The 20,331-nt window shown below is 52.9% G+C and overlaps 2 protein-coding genes across 3 annotated transcripts in view; one reads left to right on the top strand and one right to left on the bottom strand.

Moving 5' to 3' along the window:
• Nucleotides 1–6,545, top strand: part of SIL1 (SIL1 nucleotide exchange factor) — a 333,043-nt gene extending 326,498 nt beyond the window's left edge. Inside the window, exons 8-10 of the mRNA XM_075541628.1 lie at nucleotides 3,424–3,520; nucleotides 3,872–4,036; nucleotides 6,010–6,545. Coding sequence (XP_075397743.1) covers nucleotides 3,424–3,520; nucleotides 3,872–4,036; nucleotides 6,010–6,366 — 619 coding nt within the window. The 3' untranslated portion in view covers nucleotides 6,367–6,545. The remainder of the gene's footprint in view (nucleotides 1–3,423; nucleotides 3,521–3,871; nucleotides 4,037–6,009) is intronic.
• An 8,366-nt stretch (nucleotides 6,546–14,911) lies between these two features.
• Nucleotides 14,912–20,331, bottom strand: part of CTNNA1 (catenin alpha 1) — a 214,638-nt gene continuing 209,218 nt past the window's right edge. For both annotated transcript variants that reach the window (XM_075541626.1, XM_075541627.1), the window contains exons 17-18: nucleotides 19,247–19,381; nucleotides 14,912–16,038 (exon numbers count right to left, since the gene is read on the bottom strand). In XM_075541626.1, the coding sequence (XP_075397741.1) occupies nucleotides 15,751–16,038; nucleotides 19,247–19,381 (423 nt within the window). In that variant the 3' untranslated portion in view covers nucleotides 14,912–15,750. The remainder of the gene's footprint in view (nucleotides 16,039–19,246; nucleotides 19,382–20,331) is intronic.

Genomic DNA, 20,331 nt, shown 5'->3' with positions numbered 1-20,331 from the left:
AGGGAGGATGTTGACATTTCAGACCATCAGCTCTGCAGTCAGCAGTTCAAACTCTCCTCCATCCCCGCCTCCCCGCTCCTCTTTCCCTGGTAAGGCGCCTCACGCCACCCTCCAGTTCACCGAGGCCCTCTGCCAACCTTCGACCTCGAGCCCAGTGCTGCCGCTTCACCCGTGACCGCCTCCACCGGCTGTTCCCTTGGCTGCGCACATCTTTGTCTTGGTCTTTGTCCTTGGAATAGTGGCCTCCCACGACAGGGGTCCTTCTGGGGGTGACCAGCTTCGCAGAGTACTCTCGGCAGAGGCCTCTCCCTGCCTGGCCCTGTCAGGGGGCGCTTCCTGGGTTCCCCATTGCTTTTCAACCGGCCCCGAGGCCGCCAGGGCCTCCTTCCATGTGGCCTAGTAGAAGCCGTTTCCACGCGGGCTGCTTCCCTCTTCCTCTTCCACATGGGGAGACACCCACCAATAGTGGCGACTTCCGTGACCATGCACACCTTCCAACCCACAGTAGGACAGGGGCATTCGTCGGCTTTGTGCACGGTGTCACTCGGTCCCACACAGGCATCCCCTAGGCACTTGTTTCTCAGTCGAGCACTTCTTGGCTCGTTTTTAAAAAAAATAATTTTATTGGGGCTCATGCAACTCTGATCACAATCCACACATACATCCATTGTGTAAAGCACACTTATACATTCGTTGCCCTCATCATTCTCAAAACTCACTTTCCGCTTGGGTTCCTGGACTCAGCTCATTTTCCTTTTTCCGCTCCCATTCCCTGCTTACTCCCCCTCCCTCATGAACCCATGATAATTGATGAATTATTACTTTATCTTATCTTACACTGCCCGGAATCTCCCTTCATCCACTTTTCTGTTGCCTATCCCCCAGGGAGGAGGTTATATGTAGATCCTTGTGATCGATTTCCGCTTTCTATCCCCCTTCCCTCCCGGTATCGCCACTCTCATCACTGGTCCTGAGGGGTTCATCTGTCCTGGATTCCCTGTGTTTTCAGTTCCCATCTGTACCGCTGTGCATCCTCTGGTCTAGCCAGGTTTTCAAGGTAGAATTGGGATCATGATAGTGGGGCGGGGGAGGAAGTGTTTAAGAACTAGAGGAAGCCTTTCCGGCAATGACGACCGCTTGGCGATCATGCCTCTTACAAAGGATCTCCTTCACCCCTCTCCCAAAGAGGAGAAGAGAAAACACAAGAAGAAGCGCCTGGTCCAGAGCCCAATTCCTACTTCATGGATGTCACATGCCCAGGCTACTGTAAAATCACCACGGTCTTCAGCCATGCACAGTAGTTTTGTGTGTTGGCTGCTCTACTGTCCTCTGTCAGCTGACAGGAGGAAAAGCAAGGCTCACAGAAGGATGCTCCTTCAGACGGAAGCAGCACTGAAAGACCTTGAGTCGAGATGAGTGGGAAGCCATTCTAATAAACCCATTTTAGATTGAAAAAAAAAAAGGAACTAGAGGAAGGCTGTAAGTTTCATTGTTGCTACACTGCACCCTGAGTGACTCATCTCCTCCCCACTACCCCTCTGCAAGGATGTCCAGTTGTCTACAGATGGGCATTGGGTCCCCATCACGCGCTCCCCTCATTCACAATGGTATGATTTTTCTTTCCCTGCCTTTGTTGCTTGAAACCTGGTCCCCTTGGCCCTTCATGATCACACATGTTGGTGTGCTGCTTCCATGAGGGCTTTGTTGCTTCTGGGCTAGATGGCTGCTTGTTTACTTTCAAGCCTTTAATACCCCAGATGCTATATCTCTCGATAGCTGGACACCATCAAACTTCTTCACCATACTTACTTATGCACACATTCGTCTTCAGTGTTTATGTGGGGAAGGTGATCACACAATGATGGTTTTTGTTCCTTGGTGTCTGCTACCTGATTCCTCCAACACCTTGTATTCATTTAGGCTTGTGTGCTTATTCTCTGTGGGCTTTGTTGCTTCCAAGCTAGATGGCCGCTTGTTTGCCTTCAAGCCTTTAAGACCCCAGACGCTATATCTTTTGATAGCCGGGCACCATCAGCTTTCTTCACCACGTTTGCTTATGCACACGTCTGTCTTCAGCGATCATGTCGGGAAGGTGGGTATCACGGAATGACTGTTTAGCTGAGCAAGGTGCTCTTGTATTAAGGGAATGCACGTGAGGAGGCCCAATGTCCACCTGCTACCCTACTACACCTATAAATATATGCACATAGGTCTATTTCCCCCATAATCATAAATATATTTACATATGTGCATGTCTGTATTTAGGTTTCTCTGTATGCCCTTTGCCTCCTACTCCTTTCCTCTATTTCCTTATGCTTTCCTGCTGTCCCACTGCCATGTTCAGCCTTCATTCTGGTTTCAGTAATTCCTCTCAGTTACCTTGCCCTTGGTCACTCCCTACCAGTCCTCCCATCTCCTCCCTGCCACTGGTTTTGAACCACTCATTGTTCCCTTGTCCCTGGGTTGGCCAACACCTCCTCCCATCCCCTACCTCCCACACTCTCATGGCCCTCTGGGACCGTTGGTCCCGTTATTTTCTTCTCACATTGTTTGTCCAGCCTGTCTTATCTAGGTGGACCTGCAGATATAGTAATATGTACATAAAATTGCAGATGGCTTTGACAGCACCAAACAAAGTGCCACATAAGAACATGGGACCTTGCCCAGGGGCTGTGGAGACTTTCACAGCTTCCCAGGAGCAGAGAGAGAGAGACAGAGATAGACAAGCTGTAGATTCCAACTGCTCTCCTGTGGTTAGCAGCTCAATGCATCACCCACTAAGCCGCATGTACTGGTCCATGTCCTGTTGCCCAGAGCCGGAGTGGGTGGCCGGTGCTGTGACACACATGCATGGAACATGAGGACAGTGGAGAGCAGAGAGTGGCGGGCCACTCTGCTTTAGGATCCACCTACTCTGGTGTTCAGAGCCTCCCTGGACCTGTTCTTTCTTACTAGAGTTTATCAGGTATTGTCTATGTGATAGACCCCCGGTCTTCCCAGGAGAGGAGAGCACGAGGCCCTGTCCCTTCCCTGGAGAAGCCCTTAGCTAGAGGGAACAAACCACTAGTAATCGTCCCCAGTGTGCGTTGTGCCTGGTGCCCTGGAAGCGGGAGCATCCGACACTGCCACAGGGGCCTGCGGGGAAGGCACCCACAGGAGGCACCCTGGGGAAGCCCTCAAGCAGAGATGATTGACCCATTGGCTCCTAGGGAGTGGGGGGCCAGCAGGGAGGTCTTGGCCCTTCATTCTAGCCGTGGGCTGTTGTCCCCAGGGGGTTCCACACCAATCAGTCTGTTCCCCAGGTCAGTTCTAGCGTGTTTGGATGGGCCTCTCCCTCAGGGCCGGTGTGAGGGCGCGCAGGTGCGTGGTGGGCCCAAGGTGGCGCGCAGGTGCGTGGTCCCACTTGCTGTGCTTCCTCCCCAGCAATCCCAAAGTCCAGGTGGAGGCTGTTGACGGAGGAGCCCTGCAGAAGCTGCTGGTCCTCTTGGCCACCGAGCAGCCTCTCGCCACAAAGAAGAAGGTGCGTTTCCACTCCTGTCCATCCCACCCATCCACCCCCAGGCCCCCAGCAAACCTGTGGGGCCTGAAAGAAGGGGGTCCATTTCCCCACTGCCAAGCATGTCACCCTGGGGAGCATGATGGTCACCCATGAGGTAGGGCGGGGTGGAGCATGGCAAGGGGTGTCTAGGGCCTGGGACCTCTCCCAGGGGTGGGTCACCTCGGCTACAGCTGTGCCCAAGGACATTGAGTGGGGCCTGAGAGAATGGAGACTGTGTTGGGGGAGGGGTTGGCCTTCCAGTTGCTTGTCCCAGGCCTGGGGGGCTGGCCCAGCCCCCAGTGGCCCTTCACCTGGCTCCGGTCTGTGCCCCAGGTCCTGTTTGCGTTGTGCTCTCTGCTTCGGCACTTCCCCTACGCGCAGCAGCAGTTCCTGAAGCTGGGCGGGCTGCAGGTGCTGAGGAGCCTGGTGCAGGAGAAGGGCACCGAAGTGCTGGCTGTGCGTGTGGTCACCCTGCTCTATGACCTGGTCACTGAGAAGGTGAGCACCAGGGCCTGTCCTCCCCGCACTTTGCTTGGTTTCTGCTGCTGCCCAGTTGACAACCCCCATCCCCCCCACCACCAAGTCTCCCCGCCATCTGTCCCTCCTTTCTTTCTGAGTGTATCCAGATCGATGTGTCAGGCTGAGGGGCCCCCTGGGGTTGCCCAAGGGACAGGGTTGATGTCCCGTGGGAAGGACTTGTAGGACGGGGAGCCAAATTGAAGGCCAGAATGGCAGGCCTGGTCCCTCACGAGCACGGGGAGAGGGGCTCAGGCTGTGCCATGAATAGTAGAGCAGAGGGCAGATAGGATGGAGACACAGCCTGGGAGCCGTTGAAGGGCTGCAGGTGGCCTCAGTGTCAGGCAATGAAGGGGTGTGGGGGACAGGGTTTGACTGGTGCTGACCCTAAAGATCTAGAAACTGGGAGGAGCCTTCTTTGGGAGGCCCAGCTCCAGGCGGGAGGCTCCGCATGGTTGCCCTCTCTAGAACCCCAGGGCTAGCAGGAGCCGCCATGCCCAACCCACTTCAGCCTTTGCCATCCTGAGAAGTGTCTTAATTAAGGAGGAGCGAGTGAAGCCAGCCAGGCCTGCATTCCAGGTCCAGTTGCTGCCCGGGCCTGGCAGGCCTCCCTGCCGCACGCGCCACAGACCACAGCCCGCTGATTGTTAGGGCTGAGGCTCCCCCTCTCACTCCTGCCCAGAGCAGAGGTCTGTCTGTCATTTGCTCTCTGCCCTGCTCTCTCTCTTTTGGTGTGTTGTGTCTCGCTCGTGGTACCGCGTGGCGCTAAGATCCAATTATGGAGGCCTGGGCTCAGGACTTCGGGGAGGGGCCAGTGCCCCCTTTTCCTCCGCCCCTGGGCCTTGGGTTTCTGTCCATGAGCTGTTGAAGGTGAGGTCCATCAAGGGCACTGGGGCAGGGCCCATTGCCAACAGGCCCGCCGGGCTTCCTGAGGCTTGCTCTAGGGACCCTCCTGGAGAGCTTTAGGCCACTGTCCCAGTGGGGATGCCATCCTCCAGGGAGGAAGACCCCCAGCAGCTAGGGCTGCTGAGGAGCTGCCCACCCCCCTCAGGGGGTGCCCAGAGTTGCTCCAGGCTGAAGGCCAGGGGCAGCCTCAGAAGCACAAGGTCCCTGTGGAGGGGGCATGGCCCCTACATAGACTATAGGGACCATGGGCCACTCCTCTGAATCCCATGTTTGTTCCCTGGCCCTGGAGTCTGGGACTCCCACATAAGTGGATACCCACGTGTCCCCCCTACCCCCAGCTTGTTAGCCTGGAAGAACTGGTTCTTAACACATTGGACTGATGGTCAGGGTGGCTACACGGCTGAGGACATGATGCCTCTGCCCAAGCCTGCCTTAGCCCCCCAGTTCCCTGGAGGGTGCCCAGAGTCCCATGCTTTCTGGCCCCAGTATGGCCTTTGGGCCCCCACCCTTCCTGCCTCGTCCCAAACATAGGGTGGACCCAGGCCTGTGAGGGGTCACCGTATGAACCGAATCCTGCATCCCAAGGAAGGCGTTTGTGGTAGTGCTCTTGACGATGGTGAGAACGAAGGGTCCCTGTGCCGTGCTCGTTTCTGTAGCTCAGTGGCTGAGCTGCCCTGTCTGCCAGGCATATTCTTGCATCCAGCCTTGACGGAGCCTACGGTCTGCTTATGAGATGGGGGTATTGGGTCAAGGCCTCTGCGCTGGTCTGCAATGAGGCAGGTCTTGGAACCTGGGCTGTGCCCACATGCAGGGCTGCCATGCTAGGCCTCTGCCAGCCCTCCAGCTCCCTGCGCAGCTGTGTCTTCAGTTCCTTGATTTTGATGAGTGGATGGATGGATGGACATGTGTACTGGGGGGAGAGGGGGTGGGGAACCACGAACCCAGGTGCCCTGTGAAGCCTGGGCCACAGGGAAGGGGCCTACTCTAGGTTGGTATCTGCAGGGCAGGGTTGGCTCGGGGAACTGACAGATCCCTCTGGTCCCTGGCAGATGTTTGCTGAGGAGGAGGCCGAGCTGGCCCGGGAGACGTCTCCAGAGAAGCTGCAGCAGTACCGCCAGGTGCACCTCCTGCCAGGCCTGCGGGAACAGGGCTGGTGCACCATCACCGCCAGCCTCCTGGCGCTGCCTGAGCATGATGCCCGCGAGAAGGTGCTGCAGACGCTGGGTGCCCTCCTGACCGCCTGTCGAGACCACTACCGTCAGGACACCCAGCTGAACAGGACGCTAGCCAGCCTGCAGGTGGAGTACCAGGTGCTGGCCGAGCTGGAGCTCCAGGAGGGCGAGGCCGAGGGCTACTTCCGGGAACTGCTGTCCTCCGTGAGCAGCTTGCAGCGGGAGCTGAGATGAGGCAGCCCTACCTACCCCCCATCCCCCACTCCCAACTGGACGGGCCTGGCCACTGCTGTTGAGGCCAAGATACACCAGCTTGGTGGGACTATGCGGGACACCGGGCAGGAGGGGGGCTCCCCAGGACATGGGGATCACCTGGGCAGTGCTAGCTTGGCCATTAAATGGAGGCTACAGGGCCCTGGTCTGTGTGCCTGCTGTGTGCTGCGCCGTAGCCAGTGCCCCCCCCCTCCCCCACCACCTCCACCCAACTAGGAGAGGAGGTTGGGCCTCCTCCCCACTCCGGGACGTCTGTCTCATCAGCCCAGGGAGCTAGCTAGGTGGCCGCAGGCTGCAGGACCCTGTTTTTGCTCCTCGCCTCCCTGTATAGAGCTGGGCCAGGCCTGAGGAGGAAGCCTTGGAGGTGGGGGAAACCGAGCCTGACGAGGCCTGGCCCCCACCCCAGAGGGGCTGCGAGCCTGCTGCCAGTTGCCACAGCAACCTAGGTGTCGGGCTTTCCTGATTTGGATTCGTGTGTGTGTGTGTGTGTGTGTGTGTTTCAGCCTTTCCAATGCGCCAGAGGCTCGCTCTGTTAGCTCTGCTGCCCACCCCAGCCTAGACTGAGGCTGGCCACCCAGCTCATCTTTCCAGAGTGGAAACTAAGGCCCAGAAAATCATGGGATTAGCAGTGGTCTCCACCGACTACTGTAGGCCCTCATCTCATCTCCCTGCCTCCAACTCACCTTCCAGAAGGCTGAACTGCAGTGCAGGGGTGGGGGGTGGGGTGGGGAGGCAGGTCCTGGGTACCTGCTGCCTCTGTTTCTAACCTTCCAGTAGTCTTTGAGGGAGATGCTGGGTCAGAGGCCAAGTGACCAACCCAAGGACATTCTGCTGAGGTGTGTGTGGGGGGTGGGTGGGTGGGGGGTGTCCATAGGACTGAGTGTACAAGCAGTGGGATGGGAGCCCCCAAACCTTTGGGGTCAAGGGGGAGAGATAAAAGCAGCTGTGGCCATGGGAACTGGCTCAGGCCAGAGTCCAGACACACAGCAGCTCTGGGGTCAGCAGGTGGCATTGGGGCCACGATCTCTGAGGAGAGCACTGAGCCCATGGGGCAGGTACAGCCCTCAGTGAGAGCTGCAGCGAAGGGGAGTGGTGGTGGCCAGGTGTGGAGACTGCAGACACTCTGGTCTCTGCCTGCCCACCAGGGTGAGGTCCCTGGCAAAGACGGTCTGAGTCTCCGCTGCTCCAGGTGTGTGCCACAGACCCTGATCCTGACCCTGACTCTCCAAGCAAACGAGGGCCAAGCTGTGCTCAGACTCCAGGTCCATGCAGCAGGCCTCACTTGGGCCAGCTCCTCTGGAGACGGGCAGCAGTGTGACCGGGATTGGGCTGGGGCCGCTTGGTTGTAGGTTCTGGTTTTGCCTCCCCATTCATCACGGACTGTTGTCTACAGGTCCGCGAGGAACCCCATCTCTGCCTTCCTCTTGGGGGCTGCCCTGGGAGCTGTGACCTGGGCCATGGAACCGACCTCTGACCTCCGGGGCCTTTCCTCTTCCTGCCACGTTTGCGGTCTGGGGCGAGGGCGTTAGCATGGCAGCTGGGCCGGGCAGACAGGCTGAGGCACTGGCTGCTGCACTGCATTGCACTCAGCCCCCTTGTGGGAGGACGGACCAGACGACCTTGGGCCACTGGAGGCGAAGAGGCCCCTGACTTTGTTGAGGAGGTCAGGCAAGGCCTCTCAGAGCAGTAACAGCCATGCTGAGCATTGAAGGTTGATTAAAAAACAAACTGAGTGAGGGGGACAGTGGGAGAAGATATCAGTCCCAGAGGATATTAAGAAGGTGAGAGAGAGTGGTCCATTTGAAGAACCGACAAATTCAGTTACTGGGGACAGTGAGTGAGGAGTAAGGGGCAGGCCAAGAGTCCCAAGGTGGAGCCAGGTCCCCCAGCAGTGTCGGCCTGATCAGGAAGGGTGTCTTCACCCTGACAGAGTAGGGAGCCAGGGGATACTACAAGAAATCTACTTTAGTCCTAGGAGCTGGGCACTGTGCTAGGACCTGAAGCGTGGCACACAGCCCTGCTGCCGGGCTGACCGTGGCACACGGGCACAGACCATGAGTGTCAGCAGCTACGTGGGAACAATGTGACGTGGGCCGGGGGTGTTGTAGATCAAGCGGTCAGAGAAGGCCACACTGAACACGCACAGAAGCCTGAAGGACAGGAGGCGAGCAGCTGTGTGGGCACTTGGAGACGTGCTTTGCTGGCCGAGGGCATCGCAGAGGAAAAGAAAGTCCTGAGGGCTGTTTCTTCTAGACAAGCAGTGTGCACGGAGCAGAATCGAGCAGATGGTAGGCAACAAGGCCAGAGAGACTGTGGAGGGGAGTGTACGGGCTTTCAGTTTGTCCTTGAGATGGCGGTGGGACACCCAATGTGGTTATCTCCTCACTGTACGGCTATTCCTGTGTGCAGAACTGACCATACAGAGGCCAAGATGGAAGCCAGGAAGCCAGTGAGAAGTCCATTGCCAAATCCAGGTGAGATTTGATAGAGAAAACACAGCTGTGGTCGGCTCTCAGGTAGGCTTTAAAGGAAGAGCTGCAGGGATCTGCTCCCTGATTGACTAGATGGTATGAGGAGTCAAGAGCCAAGGATGAAGCCTCACTGCAGAGGGAGAGAGAGAGAAGGTGTGGATAGAGGAAGAGGGAGGAGTGAGCCTTTGGAGGACATTTGTGTAGTTGAGACAATTTGACATTCTGGTGGCGAGGTTGGAGGGCAGCTGAGCTAATCCGTAGCCTATAGGCAGCGATGGCAGCGCATGTGAAATGAGGCGTGGGAAAAGAGCAGGGTATGCTAGAGCCAGGCCACGTCAGAGGGAGGCCTGCGGTGGAGACACATACACATTATAACGAAGTGAAACAATGCAAACATGTAATTAAATAAACCTGCATGAAAAAAGGTGATCTTAAAGGTGCTAGAAAAAAAAAAAAAAGAACAAGCTAACCCTAAAGAAAGCTGAAGAAAAGGAAATGGTCTAGGTAAGAGCAGAAAGTCATCAATGGAGCACAGACGCCTGAAGTGAAGAGTCGATGCAATAGAGAGGTCCTTTGGTGTTCGTATTGAAAGAGGTCTCACCACAGACCCACCGCACATTCAAATAGCAGTGAGCAAAGAGCACACGACTCAGCCCATCCATTTGACAACTTGGGAAGAAATGATGGAAAAAATGCCATGAAAACCGTTTCAGTCTTCTGTTACTACAAACTTAGTGCCTTAAAACCATACAAATCGATTGCCTCAGTGTTTCATATGTTTGACATGGATCTCACGGGTGAACAAAATGGACTCTTGGGTAGATATCAGTACATTGATTCTAGAATTTACAAGGAACACAGGAATGGGAAGGGCTATGGTGACTTGGAAAAGGAAGAGAGAAGCTGGAAAGACTGCCCATGAAGCCACAGGAACAGAGACAGTGTGACAGCCATGGACGTAGATCAGTGGACCATGAGAGAGGCTTCAGAAGTAGACCACACGGATCTATCTGGTTTCGTTGTTTTTCATACAGATGACAAAGAAAGTCAAAGGAGGCATGATAGTTTTTTCAATAAACAGAGCTGGAAATACTGGGGATCCACATGTAAAACAAAAGAAACTCACATCTCACGTGAAATTTAACTCAAAACGGACTACAAGACCTGAAGATAAAAGTGTAAATATAGAAAACTTCTGGAACAGTAGAAAAAAAATCTCTGTAGTATTTATTTAGGCCAGGAATTCTCAGACCAAACACCAAAAGCACAACTCATAAAAGAAGTTAACGTCATCAAAATGGAAAGCTTTGCTCGGAAAGCCCTCGTTAAGAAATCTACGAACAGCAAGAAGATATTTGGGAATCACATTATGACACAAAGGACTTGCGTCCAGAATACATACATAAAGAACTCTCAAAACTCATCAACAACAGCCTCGTAAAGGAAAGCTGGGCTTACGATCTGAAAACTCACCCAGGAGAGAAGTAGATGGCAGATAAACACAAGGGAGAGGCACGACTACCACCGTTAGGCGCCTTCGGAACACGAGCCCCCCGACCGTGCACAACACAACCTCGCCCGTCGGTCCGCGCCGTCCGCATCGTCGTTTGAGCTCATCCGCCCCACGGTCTTCCTCAGTCTCACTTCCTGTCTGCTTCTCAAGCATGACCTCCTCCTTTTCCAGGGACCACATGTCCACAGTGTCTGAGGCAGTCTCGCCATCCTTGCTCCAGGGAACATTCTGGCTCTGGTTCTCCGAGAGAGGGGTCTGGTCCTCTAGCTGAGCAGTTTCTGACACAGCAGTGTTTGTTCATTGGCACCGTAACGCAGAGGTGCCAACTCGTCTTCAATGTTCAGTTGTCACACTGTGGCCAACTTTTCCTTGTTAAGGAAATGCAAGTTCAAACCACAAGGAGACTTGTACACTTACTAGTGTACCTGAAACTACTCCGAACAAAATAGCCTGACTGATGTGCTGGTAGAATGCACAGCGATGCAGCCACTTTAGGACCCACGGTTTCTTAGACTGACCACTCAACAAAACAGGCACCGTGCCAGGTAGTTACGTGTCCTCGTGCAAACCGTGTACAGACATGCCGGGGTGAGCACCCTATGGGCTGCGTGCAGGGATGACGGGGCGCAACATGGCGACTGAACCATGTCACGGAGCGAGAGAAGCCAGACTCCAAAGCATGTGTCCTCAATTACTTCTCAGGCATTTGGAAGCGAAAAATAAAAGCCCACTTCCATCGTCATCAAGGTGATTCCGACAGAACAGCCCTGTAGGAAGAGTAGAACTACTACTTTGAATTTCTGAGATTAAATATTTATGGAAGAAGACTAAATCTTCCTCCAGAAGAGCTGGGTTTGAACCGTTCTGGAAGGGGCAGTCCTGTCAGGAAAGGGTGTTCCCAGGAGCCCAGGCTGGAGGAGCGGTGACTCAGTGCAGTGGGGGGACAGGCGAAGGGGGAGGGGGTGGGGACAGCCGCCTTTATCTTGTGGCGGCCATTTGTAGCAACACAAAGTTGGGAAGCAGAAGTATTTTCCTTTATGTAAACTTTAAAGCTAAATAAAAGGGAGCATTCAAAACTTATCCTTTCGTAATTCTTTTATCATAATTTACGATTCTCCATGCTCTCGAGGTGTTTGTGTTGTGTGTGTCATGTGAGAATGCGACACAGTGGCTCCTCCCGTCTGCATTCAAGGACTTCAGTTGTAGCATGGACACCACAGAAACTGGGAGATGCTCTGCTGAGGACTGAGCTCATCCTGCCGATTGTCTGGAGGACGAGGAAAGGGTCGTGGTGATCAAACATACAAGCTTCCGTGTCATGAAGAGCACCACCGTTTGAAGGAGTTGTCTTCCGGTATTTGGAGACTATTATGATTCAGCAAAGAAGTCCTTACTGCTACGTAAAATTCCAACCTGTGTCTTTGGTTTACCTTACGCCTGAAGGAAAATCAACATGTTTGTTAGAGCGGCACTCGATTGTCATTTGCAGCCAGAGGTTGGCTACAGATTAAGGAATTCAAGGACAATCGAGGTAAAGTATGTGCTGTGGTTCTTCATGACAGTAAAATTTAAAATCAACTGTGTGCATATATGCGGGGGAGCGTCAAACAGTCCATGGGGAAACAAGAATGAAAAGATAATGAACTTTTCTCCGCACGTTGTAAAGGGCCCTGGCATGTATTCCTGCAGCAGGTGGCGAGAAATCGAGCAGCACACACCGCTGGGAGCCCTGGTCTGGAGGCCACCTCAGGGAAGCAAAGAATGAGCTGCGAAAGGTGCCGGAGCCCTCGAGAGGGGAGGAACCAGGGGCCTGTAATAGAGGTGGTGACGTGTCGGGACGAGGGCTGCTGGAGTGAGCTGTGGGGAGGTCCGAGGAGATGGTGAGTATGTGACCAGAGAAGAGAAACTGATTAAGGGTGGAGATCATGGGTGGATTGCCTTTTTCTCACCATGAGAAGAATCAAGGGTTTTGTAGGCTGGTTAACACAAGTCCAGGAGGGAAAATCTGGTGAGGTAGGAAGAGAGAATGGTGGTGACAAAGGTCCTTGACTGGGCAGGGCTGTCACAGCTGAGGGGGTCTCTAACCCTGCGCAGCCCTCTGTTCGCCAGGCAGCAGGCCAGGTGTGCCTTCTTGGCAGGTCTGTGCCCAGCAGGTGAGCTCCCACGAGGAAGCTGGGGAGCAGCGAGGGCAGGAGTGCAGTTCCCCAGCTGTTGGGCAGCATGAGTCTGGGGGGACGGGGTGGCACGTTGGGCAGGGCAGTTGTGAGGAATAAGGCTAGAGGGGAGTTGGGCCTTTGGGAAGCCAGGCAGGTTGTCAGCAAGGACACTGGTCAGAGCATACTCAGGACAACGCAGCTGCTGCCAGTAAGACCTGGAGGAGGGGGGAGCACAGAGTGGTATTGTGCCCTGCGGGGGAGGGAACTGGGACTGTCGGCTTCTCTAAGCTTGCAGGACTTGTCTATGCTGGCTGAGAAGCGGGAAGCCTTAGGTGGCAGCCCCCCCACCCCCCCGCAGTAAGCTGGAAAGGGGGCAGGAGCCTGCACACCAGCAACCTGCTCCCTCCAAGCCACTCAGGATCGTGGTCTCCGGGGACGGAGGCGCTCGGGGCTGACCAGAAAGCTTCAGCTTGGACTTCCCAGGCTTCTGGAACTGTCACAGCTGCCCGTCTTATGCTTTCCACGGCTGTTATAGATTCATTCAAATCAATCCATAGCTCACATAACAACAGCTGCTGGTCAGGCTCATGCTAGGGCCTTGATGGGGATGCCAAGCCAAGTGCTTCTGAAGGGAGTCAGCCTGGGAGTGCTGTCACCCGGTATCCAAGGAGCTGGCAGGGGTGACCAACACCCTCTCTGCAGCCTGGAGAACAAGGGCCCGGGGAGGGCACTCGTTAGTCTGGAAGCCCCACGGAAGCCTGTTCACTCCGGGTGACCCTGCTGGCATTTGAAATACCAGTGACACCGCAACACCCAAGCCACCACAGTATGACAAGCTGGCAGGCTTCTTAGAAGTCCAGCCAGAGTGCTGCTTATGGGCGAGGATGGCGCGCGTCTCCCCTGGAGCGTGGAGGGGCAGTGAAAAGGAAGGCCCTCAACAAGAAGACCCGACGCACTGGCTGCAGCAAGAGCTCAGCCCAGACCGACTGTGAGGTTGAGCGGTGTTGTACAGAGGGCTGCTGGGACCCGAACATCTGTGAACCTGCACCCCAACATTCTCACACAGGACTCGGCCAAGGCGGAGTTGGACAAGTAAGCGTCGTGTGATGGTCGGTCCAGTGGAGATGGGGCAGCAAGCTGAGTGGCACTGGTTCGCCGCATGGCATGCGCAGTCCCCCAAGGCCTTTGCGCAGGGGCTGGCTGGGTCAGACAGGTCACCACTGGTAGCCATTCACCCAGCATGCTCCCTTTACGGGTCAGGAAGGGCCCTGGCCCTGGAGAGCTCCGCCCATGGGGAGAGAACACCAGAATGAGTAGGCAAAGGGATCTGGTGCTACAGAGTAACAACTCCCAAAATAACCTTGTCAGGAAAGGTCTCTGGCAAGGTGACATTTGATGAGACACTTGAAGGGAATCCTGGGAAATGTGCACTGATTGATGCAGTCAAGGTCTTTCAGGGAGACCAATAGGAATGACGTCCAAAGGGACTTCAGCTTTTACCAAGATGAAAACCACTGTTGCTTTGAACTGCGGCAGCGGCACCAGCCACTCCAGTGATCTAGGAGGACGCTGACTGCTGAGGACGACAACGTGGGAGTCTCGCGGCAGAGGAGAAAGGAGGTTGCAGGCCAGACTAAGGGCAGGTGGCTTCAGCGGTCTCGGGGCTGTGTGGACCCCTTGCGGCATTTACCCTTGTGTTGCCCCCCACGCTGCACAACAGGGAGCGAGCAGGTGAAAAGGCTGTGAGAGGCCCCCGTGGTCTGGACGGCCTGTGCAGTATGTTATTCTAGCTGCTAAATAATGGTGCACAATCCGTTACACTGCAGTAGATGATACAACAATGACCAGACGGAAGTAATAGGTTTGTTTGTAAACACAGGTAGCTATGTTTTGGGCTCAAGAAGAAAGGTGACTGTTAATGCCAGGTGGCATGGAGATGGGCTTGGTGGGTTGGGAAACAGAGGTGGCAGCAGTTTGGACAGGTTCTGTTTGACGGGTGGGTTGGAATCCCAGCACAGAGGCCAGGGGAGAAACTGGCGCTTACATGGTGCAAAGCCGGAGGAAGGCGGTGGTAGAGATTAAAAAAGGACCACTTCCCACAACGAGAAGATGAGTGTTCACTCGGACCTACTTCTCCTGAGAGGCTGAGAAGGGAAGATGAAGAAAGAGCCAGTCAGTTTGTCCCTGTGGAGCCAGGCTACCCTGACCCAAGAGGAATGGCCTTGGAGTGGTGAAGGTGAAAGCTGGTTAGAATGGTGCGTGAGGAGGGAGTGGTTGGTTGGTGTGTGTTTGTTTTGCAGTTTGGAGGCATGTCCAAATCACAACTCTACTGGAAAGTTGAGAAAATTATTTTGGCCTTTTAAGACTTAGTTTCATAGTGGACTTTATTGGGAAAAGTTAGTGTACAAAACATTCAAATTCAAAAAATTTAAATAAGACAGTAAAATTATACCTTGTAGCTATAGTAATCGCTATAGTAATCACAAATAAGGTAAGGCTAAATTATTGCCTAAGCAAACACTATTTTGTCAAACTTCTGTATAAGCTCAAGGCAAGAAAACATTGCAATTATTAGAAATGAGCCCAATGATGAATGAATTTGCATTTGAAGCTGGAAGGGGGAGAGAGAAGCAGGTTCTGATTACAGTATCGCAACATTCTAGGCCCGAAAGAAGCAAGTTTATTAATGTCCTAGTAGAGTACATTAGTAATTTTAAAATTAATGCGTGGTTATGTCAGAGAGTAATCTGTTATCTTCATAATGCATTGTTCTATTGAGTTTCATGTGGTCTGTCCCTCTGAAGCGCTTGCGGGGGTCCGAGGGATTGCTTCCTCAGACCCCCACAGCTGCTCCCCATGCTTGCTTTGGTCATCTCTGCCAGGGCTGCGGGGAGCCTCGCCCCCGACTCGCTGCCTTCACACCCACAGTGAAAATGGGGATCGCAAACAAGTTAGTGTAGGATTCTCTTTGGTTATGGAATTCTTACGTACGCTTATAAAAATATAGCTAGAAATATGCTCCTGAATTCTAAAAAGCACTTCCGATTTGACTTAAAACACAAGTATGTCCTTGCCAAACCCCCTGACCGGTTTACAATCCATCTCCCTGTAGAATCTAACAGCAGTGTTCTATTTAGCAAATACATTTGCACGAGTGACTCATCTTTAGTAGGTCCGAGGGGTGGGGCAGCTGATGAGGGCGGAGCTAGATGCTGTCCATCGCCTTGAACTCACTAAGGGCCTGAACAGGGTTTACATGCTTCTTCTGAGATGCCCGTTTGATCTTGGTCTGTGTCTCATCTTGTTTCTCTCTCTTCACCAAGGGCTTTTTCTCAGGTGCCTTCATCTTCCATGACACAGCAGGGAGGTTGAGCGAAGCCATGCCTTGAGACTTCTGGTATTTGGTGGATGCTACGTAAGACGCCTTCACTGTCTGCACCACGGCATTCATCAGGTTCTTGGCTGCCTGAATCAGAGACATGGCGCTGTCCACCTGGGAAGACAGACAGAAAGGATGGTGAGCACAAGGCCAGTCCCACCTTCCCCGTGGGCCTGGCCACTGCAGTATACCTGTGCAGGTGAGGCAGGGCCCAAGAATTCCCAAGTTGGCCCTGCTCGTAACTGTTTCAGACCCTCGTCCTTTTTTAGATTAGACACTTTGGTCACACATGAGAAGGGAAGTCTTCAATAAATCTTATGCCCAACATTTCTAATATCTTAAGTATCTAAATCAAATAGGGTGGGATCTTCGAGATCTAACAATGAACCTATGAAATCTAGACTAAAAAACATCTGGGTGTAAAAGGTAGCAGAACAATTACATTTAGCTCTCAAGACTTAATAAAAATAACCCTGCTATGTGCCAGCCTGAGGTCAGACACACCTCTGTTCTTCTTTCTCCATGATCATGGGATTCTCTGCTTCTGCAAAGGCTCTTATCCTCAAAGGAAGGCCAAACTAACCAGTTCTCGAACGCTTCACAAGGACGTGGATGGTGAGGCTGTCTGGTGCCACCGGGAGTTGGTTACGACGCACAAGCACCCAACATACAGCAAAAACACAGCACGGCCTGGTCGTGAGCCATGCTCACCACGGTTCTTGTGTGGGAGACCACTCTCATTGGCTTTCTATCGCCTAGTTCTTTCTGGTACAGTGACTATGTATTCTTTCCTTGTCTTTAGACACTGCCTGCATTCTCCCCATAGAACCTTGCAGCATCGCAGCGTGAGACTTGCTGGGCGTGTGCTTCGTTTTTGGTCCTCTAATTCTAGGTCTTTGATTTTGTCTTCTCAAGCTGCCCTTTGGCTTCACTTCTCCACTCTCATCTTTCTTTCCAATGTGTTTTTGTTGTTGCTCTTTTCAGTGTACTGCACAGAGAAGTTACACTGGTCCAAGTTAAACGCAGACTCCAAATGGCAACACCACACTAGAATAAGACCAAAGTATTGCTGTCAACCACAAACATTTATGAAACGAAAGTATCAGAAGAGTAAGTTACTGTTTCTCGACGTGGCCTGCATCCAGCAGATCCGGTTCTTTTTCGGGGGCGGGGCGTGGGTGTTTGCTGTGCCAGAGTGAAGGTGTCGCTTCTGTCTCTAGCCCTTCCCGCATAACTCTTATGTGACTTATAGCATGCCAGTCCACTCATCTTCATTAGCTTGGTCTTGTTTAAACGTCTTGATGGAAAGATCAGGCTTTGAGTTAGTCAATCTTCCCACAATACTTTTGGCACCCTTCACGCCAAAAGCTGGCTGAGGCCCATCTGACCTTTGGCTTTAAAAACGAAACTACAGAAGCCCATGAGGTTGAAACTTAAGTAGATGTCAATGGGAAATCTACAGGCGTCTTCCTTTGTTGAGGTTGACAGTCGTGCCTTCTTGGGCTCATCTTTGAGGTCTTCCGGACTCTCCCTGAAATGCTTCATCAATTTAAAAACTTGTTTTGGGTGGGGTAGCAGCCCCATAAGCTGTTTGCAAAGTTTCGTTGATTTTTGGGGAGATGTCCACTTGAGTCTTGTTTAAGAATTTAATCTTAGCCCTGACCTCAAAGTTAGTTTTTTTTCATGGCACAGAAAGTATCCTTTCTTTGAAGGCACCACCAACTCAGACAAGTGGATCACTGCGGGGACTCCTCTGTAGCCACTCACTGACCGCAGGCATTATTTATCCATGAACGGACTGGGATCTTTGATTTACTCTTGTACAAACTGTGAGCCTTTAAGCTTATGGGACAGAGATTTAAACTTAAGGGATAGAGATTCTCATTTAAGCTTCAGTTGACCACAGGCACTTAAAAACCATGACCCTTCCTTCAGCTGGTTGTCCCTAGCCAGCTTTGTTTCTATCACCCGGAATTATCAATATATCTTGTGCATTCCATGTTTGATCAATTCCAGGCTGCAGACTCAGATCAACCCTGTGAACAACAGAACAAATCTTAAACATAGATGGCGTATCAATCCCTCTTTACCCAAGGGTCTTCCTCTTTTGGCTGCCTCTTGATAACTTCTTCCAAGACAGATTTGCTTGTTCTTTTGCAGTCCGTGGCCCTTTCAAGATTCTTTGGTCTTCCTTATTCAATGTCCAACTTTCACATGCATATGAGGCCATTGAACACAGCATGGCTTGGGTCAGGCAGACTTTCGCCAACGCTTTAAACTGTGTGTGCAGCAGATTTACCTTAGGCCAGATCCTTGTCGAGCTTGGACGGGCTATGTGCTTGCACTGGTCACCCTGTAGCTGAATCCCTTCTCCCTATTCTGGATGCTCAAAGGACCACCGCAGGCAAATTTCTTCTTAAAGGCTTTCACTAGTTTCTTTTCATTGTAGTCATCAGCGATCCCTTGGACAGTGGTAAGGGTCGTCCTGCCACTGCGCTATTGAATTCTTATATGGATTTAATCCTCCAATCCTGATGCCACATTCCACTTCGTGTAGATCGTCCAGCAAGCAGACTGAGTGAGTATGGTGAGATGACACAACTCTGCCTGACCCCCATCCCTTCCTTGATTTCAAGCTGTGTAGTTCACAAGCTCCCCTTGTTGTGTTTGCAGCAATAAGTCTTAACTCTCGGTCAAAGATTTTACATTAGACACCTTAAACATCTTTCTACCTCTGTTACTCACATTCCAAAACCACTTGTAGTATTTGTAAAAGCAGCCCCCCCCCCCCAATTCTGAGTAAAAATGCTGTCTTATTTTCTCACAGGTGTGGGGCATTAGATGTCTGAATTCTGGGGGAAGGTCCTTGCCAGCTTCCACTCCTGGGTGAGGATCTTCATGCGCTGCCCCACCCCTTACCCCTTATCTGCTGCTTTCACTTGCTTAATTCCCTTTGTAGCAATTTATAACAAACCCTACACAACTCTTGTCATCTTACATAAAAAGACAGCCCTTGTGAAACAGGAATACCCACAAGCACAGACGTTAGGGTTTATGACACATTTAGGGGGGGATACAAGGTCAAGCATGACAAAATTTGCATAAGCAAATTACACTGAATTTAAGAAAGCAACATGGCTGAAGTCTTCTGGAAGAGGAAGCGCTGCCGTTCACCAAGGAGCTGTGCAGCCTTGGTTTCCCCACCCAGCAAGGGCAGGTAAGGCCTGAGCACAGAGGCAACATTACATAGAGGCCATTTACATTCTGGACAAGGCTCTGCCCACGCTCTCACTGACCATCTTTCCTCGCAGATAAAACTTACCCCGGAAACGACAAGCTCCCCACCAAGGTTCTGTACTTCGGCCTTGACTTTGCTGCAGATGTTGAGCTGGTGGCAGTAGAGGGCAATGCGCTGCAGGTAGGCCAGTAGGTCCTGCTTGCAGGCCGAGTCTGGGCACTGTCCGGAAACCAAGTGAGCATCAGGCCTCTGGGCCCAGAAAACACCCCCACCCCCAGCAATCTCAAAAGGTTTTGAGGGGCACTGCCTCACTTTCTGGCTACACACCCATGTCCCACCCTCTGATGGCCTTTGGGGATGGAGACAGGTGAGGCCCTGGAAGTCAGTGGGGCATCAAGAACCCTACAGCCCAGGGTAGTCCATCTGACTTGAGGGGAGAGGGAAACCACTCAGGTCGAGGAGTCTACTGAGACTTTTCCTGGGTGCAGAAGGCCATGTCCTTCACGGAGAACACCCCCAGGAAAGCAGGGTAAGTAAGCACCCCTCCTGCGCAGTTACCATGCAGCATGAAGAGGTGCACAGGGGCTGAGGCCTGGCTTGCTGGCAGAGCTCAGAGACACGGAGGTACCTAAGCAAGGCAGGCTGAGCAGGTTGCACCCCAAAAGGAGCAGGTTAAATATTGCCAGCATCACTTTTCTTCCAGTGACACTGAGGCACAGTGATGGCTGCAGGCCCTTGCAGACATGGCGAAAGACTCCATTCTAAGAAGTCACTCTCAGCTGCCAAGTGGGGCTTACTTAACCCTGTGAGCTCTCTATTTCACGTTGAGCACAGTTGGGAGAGGGCAGCTGAGGTGGTGGGTCTGGATAGAAAAGAATGGACAGTGTTTGGTCAGGAGACCTAACGAGGTGGTAACGGAGAGAGGAGAGTCGGGGATGACTTCTCACTGACAGCAGTGACTCATGCTCTCGTCTGTAAACAAGGACAGCTGGAAGATCGCAGCTCGCTATGAAACGGCAGTGTGGGGGAAGCCAGCTGTTCTGGGCATGGGGTGCTGAGGATGTACAACCAGGGCTCTAGAACTATTAATAAGCTTTAAAAAGGCCTTCTAACACTGTTACCTGGTAGGCAAAGTTCAGAATCTATGTACCTGCTTCCGAGATGTAGTT

This window comes from Tenrec ecaudatus, chromosome 2, assembly GCF_050624435.1.
Source record: "Tenrec ecaudatus isolate mTenEca1 chromosome 2, mTenEca1.hap1, whole genome shotgun sequence".
NCBI lineage: Eukaryota > Metazoa > Chordata > Mammalia > Afrosoricida > Tenrecidae > Tenrec > Tenrec ecaudatus.
This window is presented reverse-complemented; position numbering and strand designations above follow the sequence as displayed.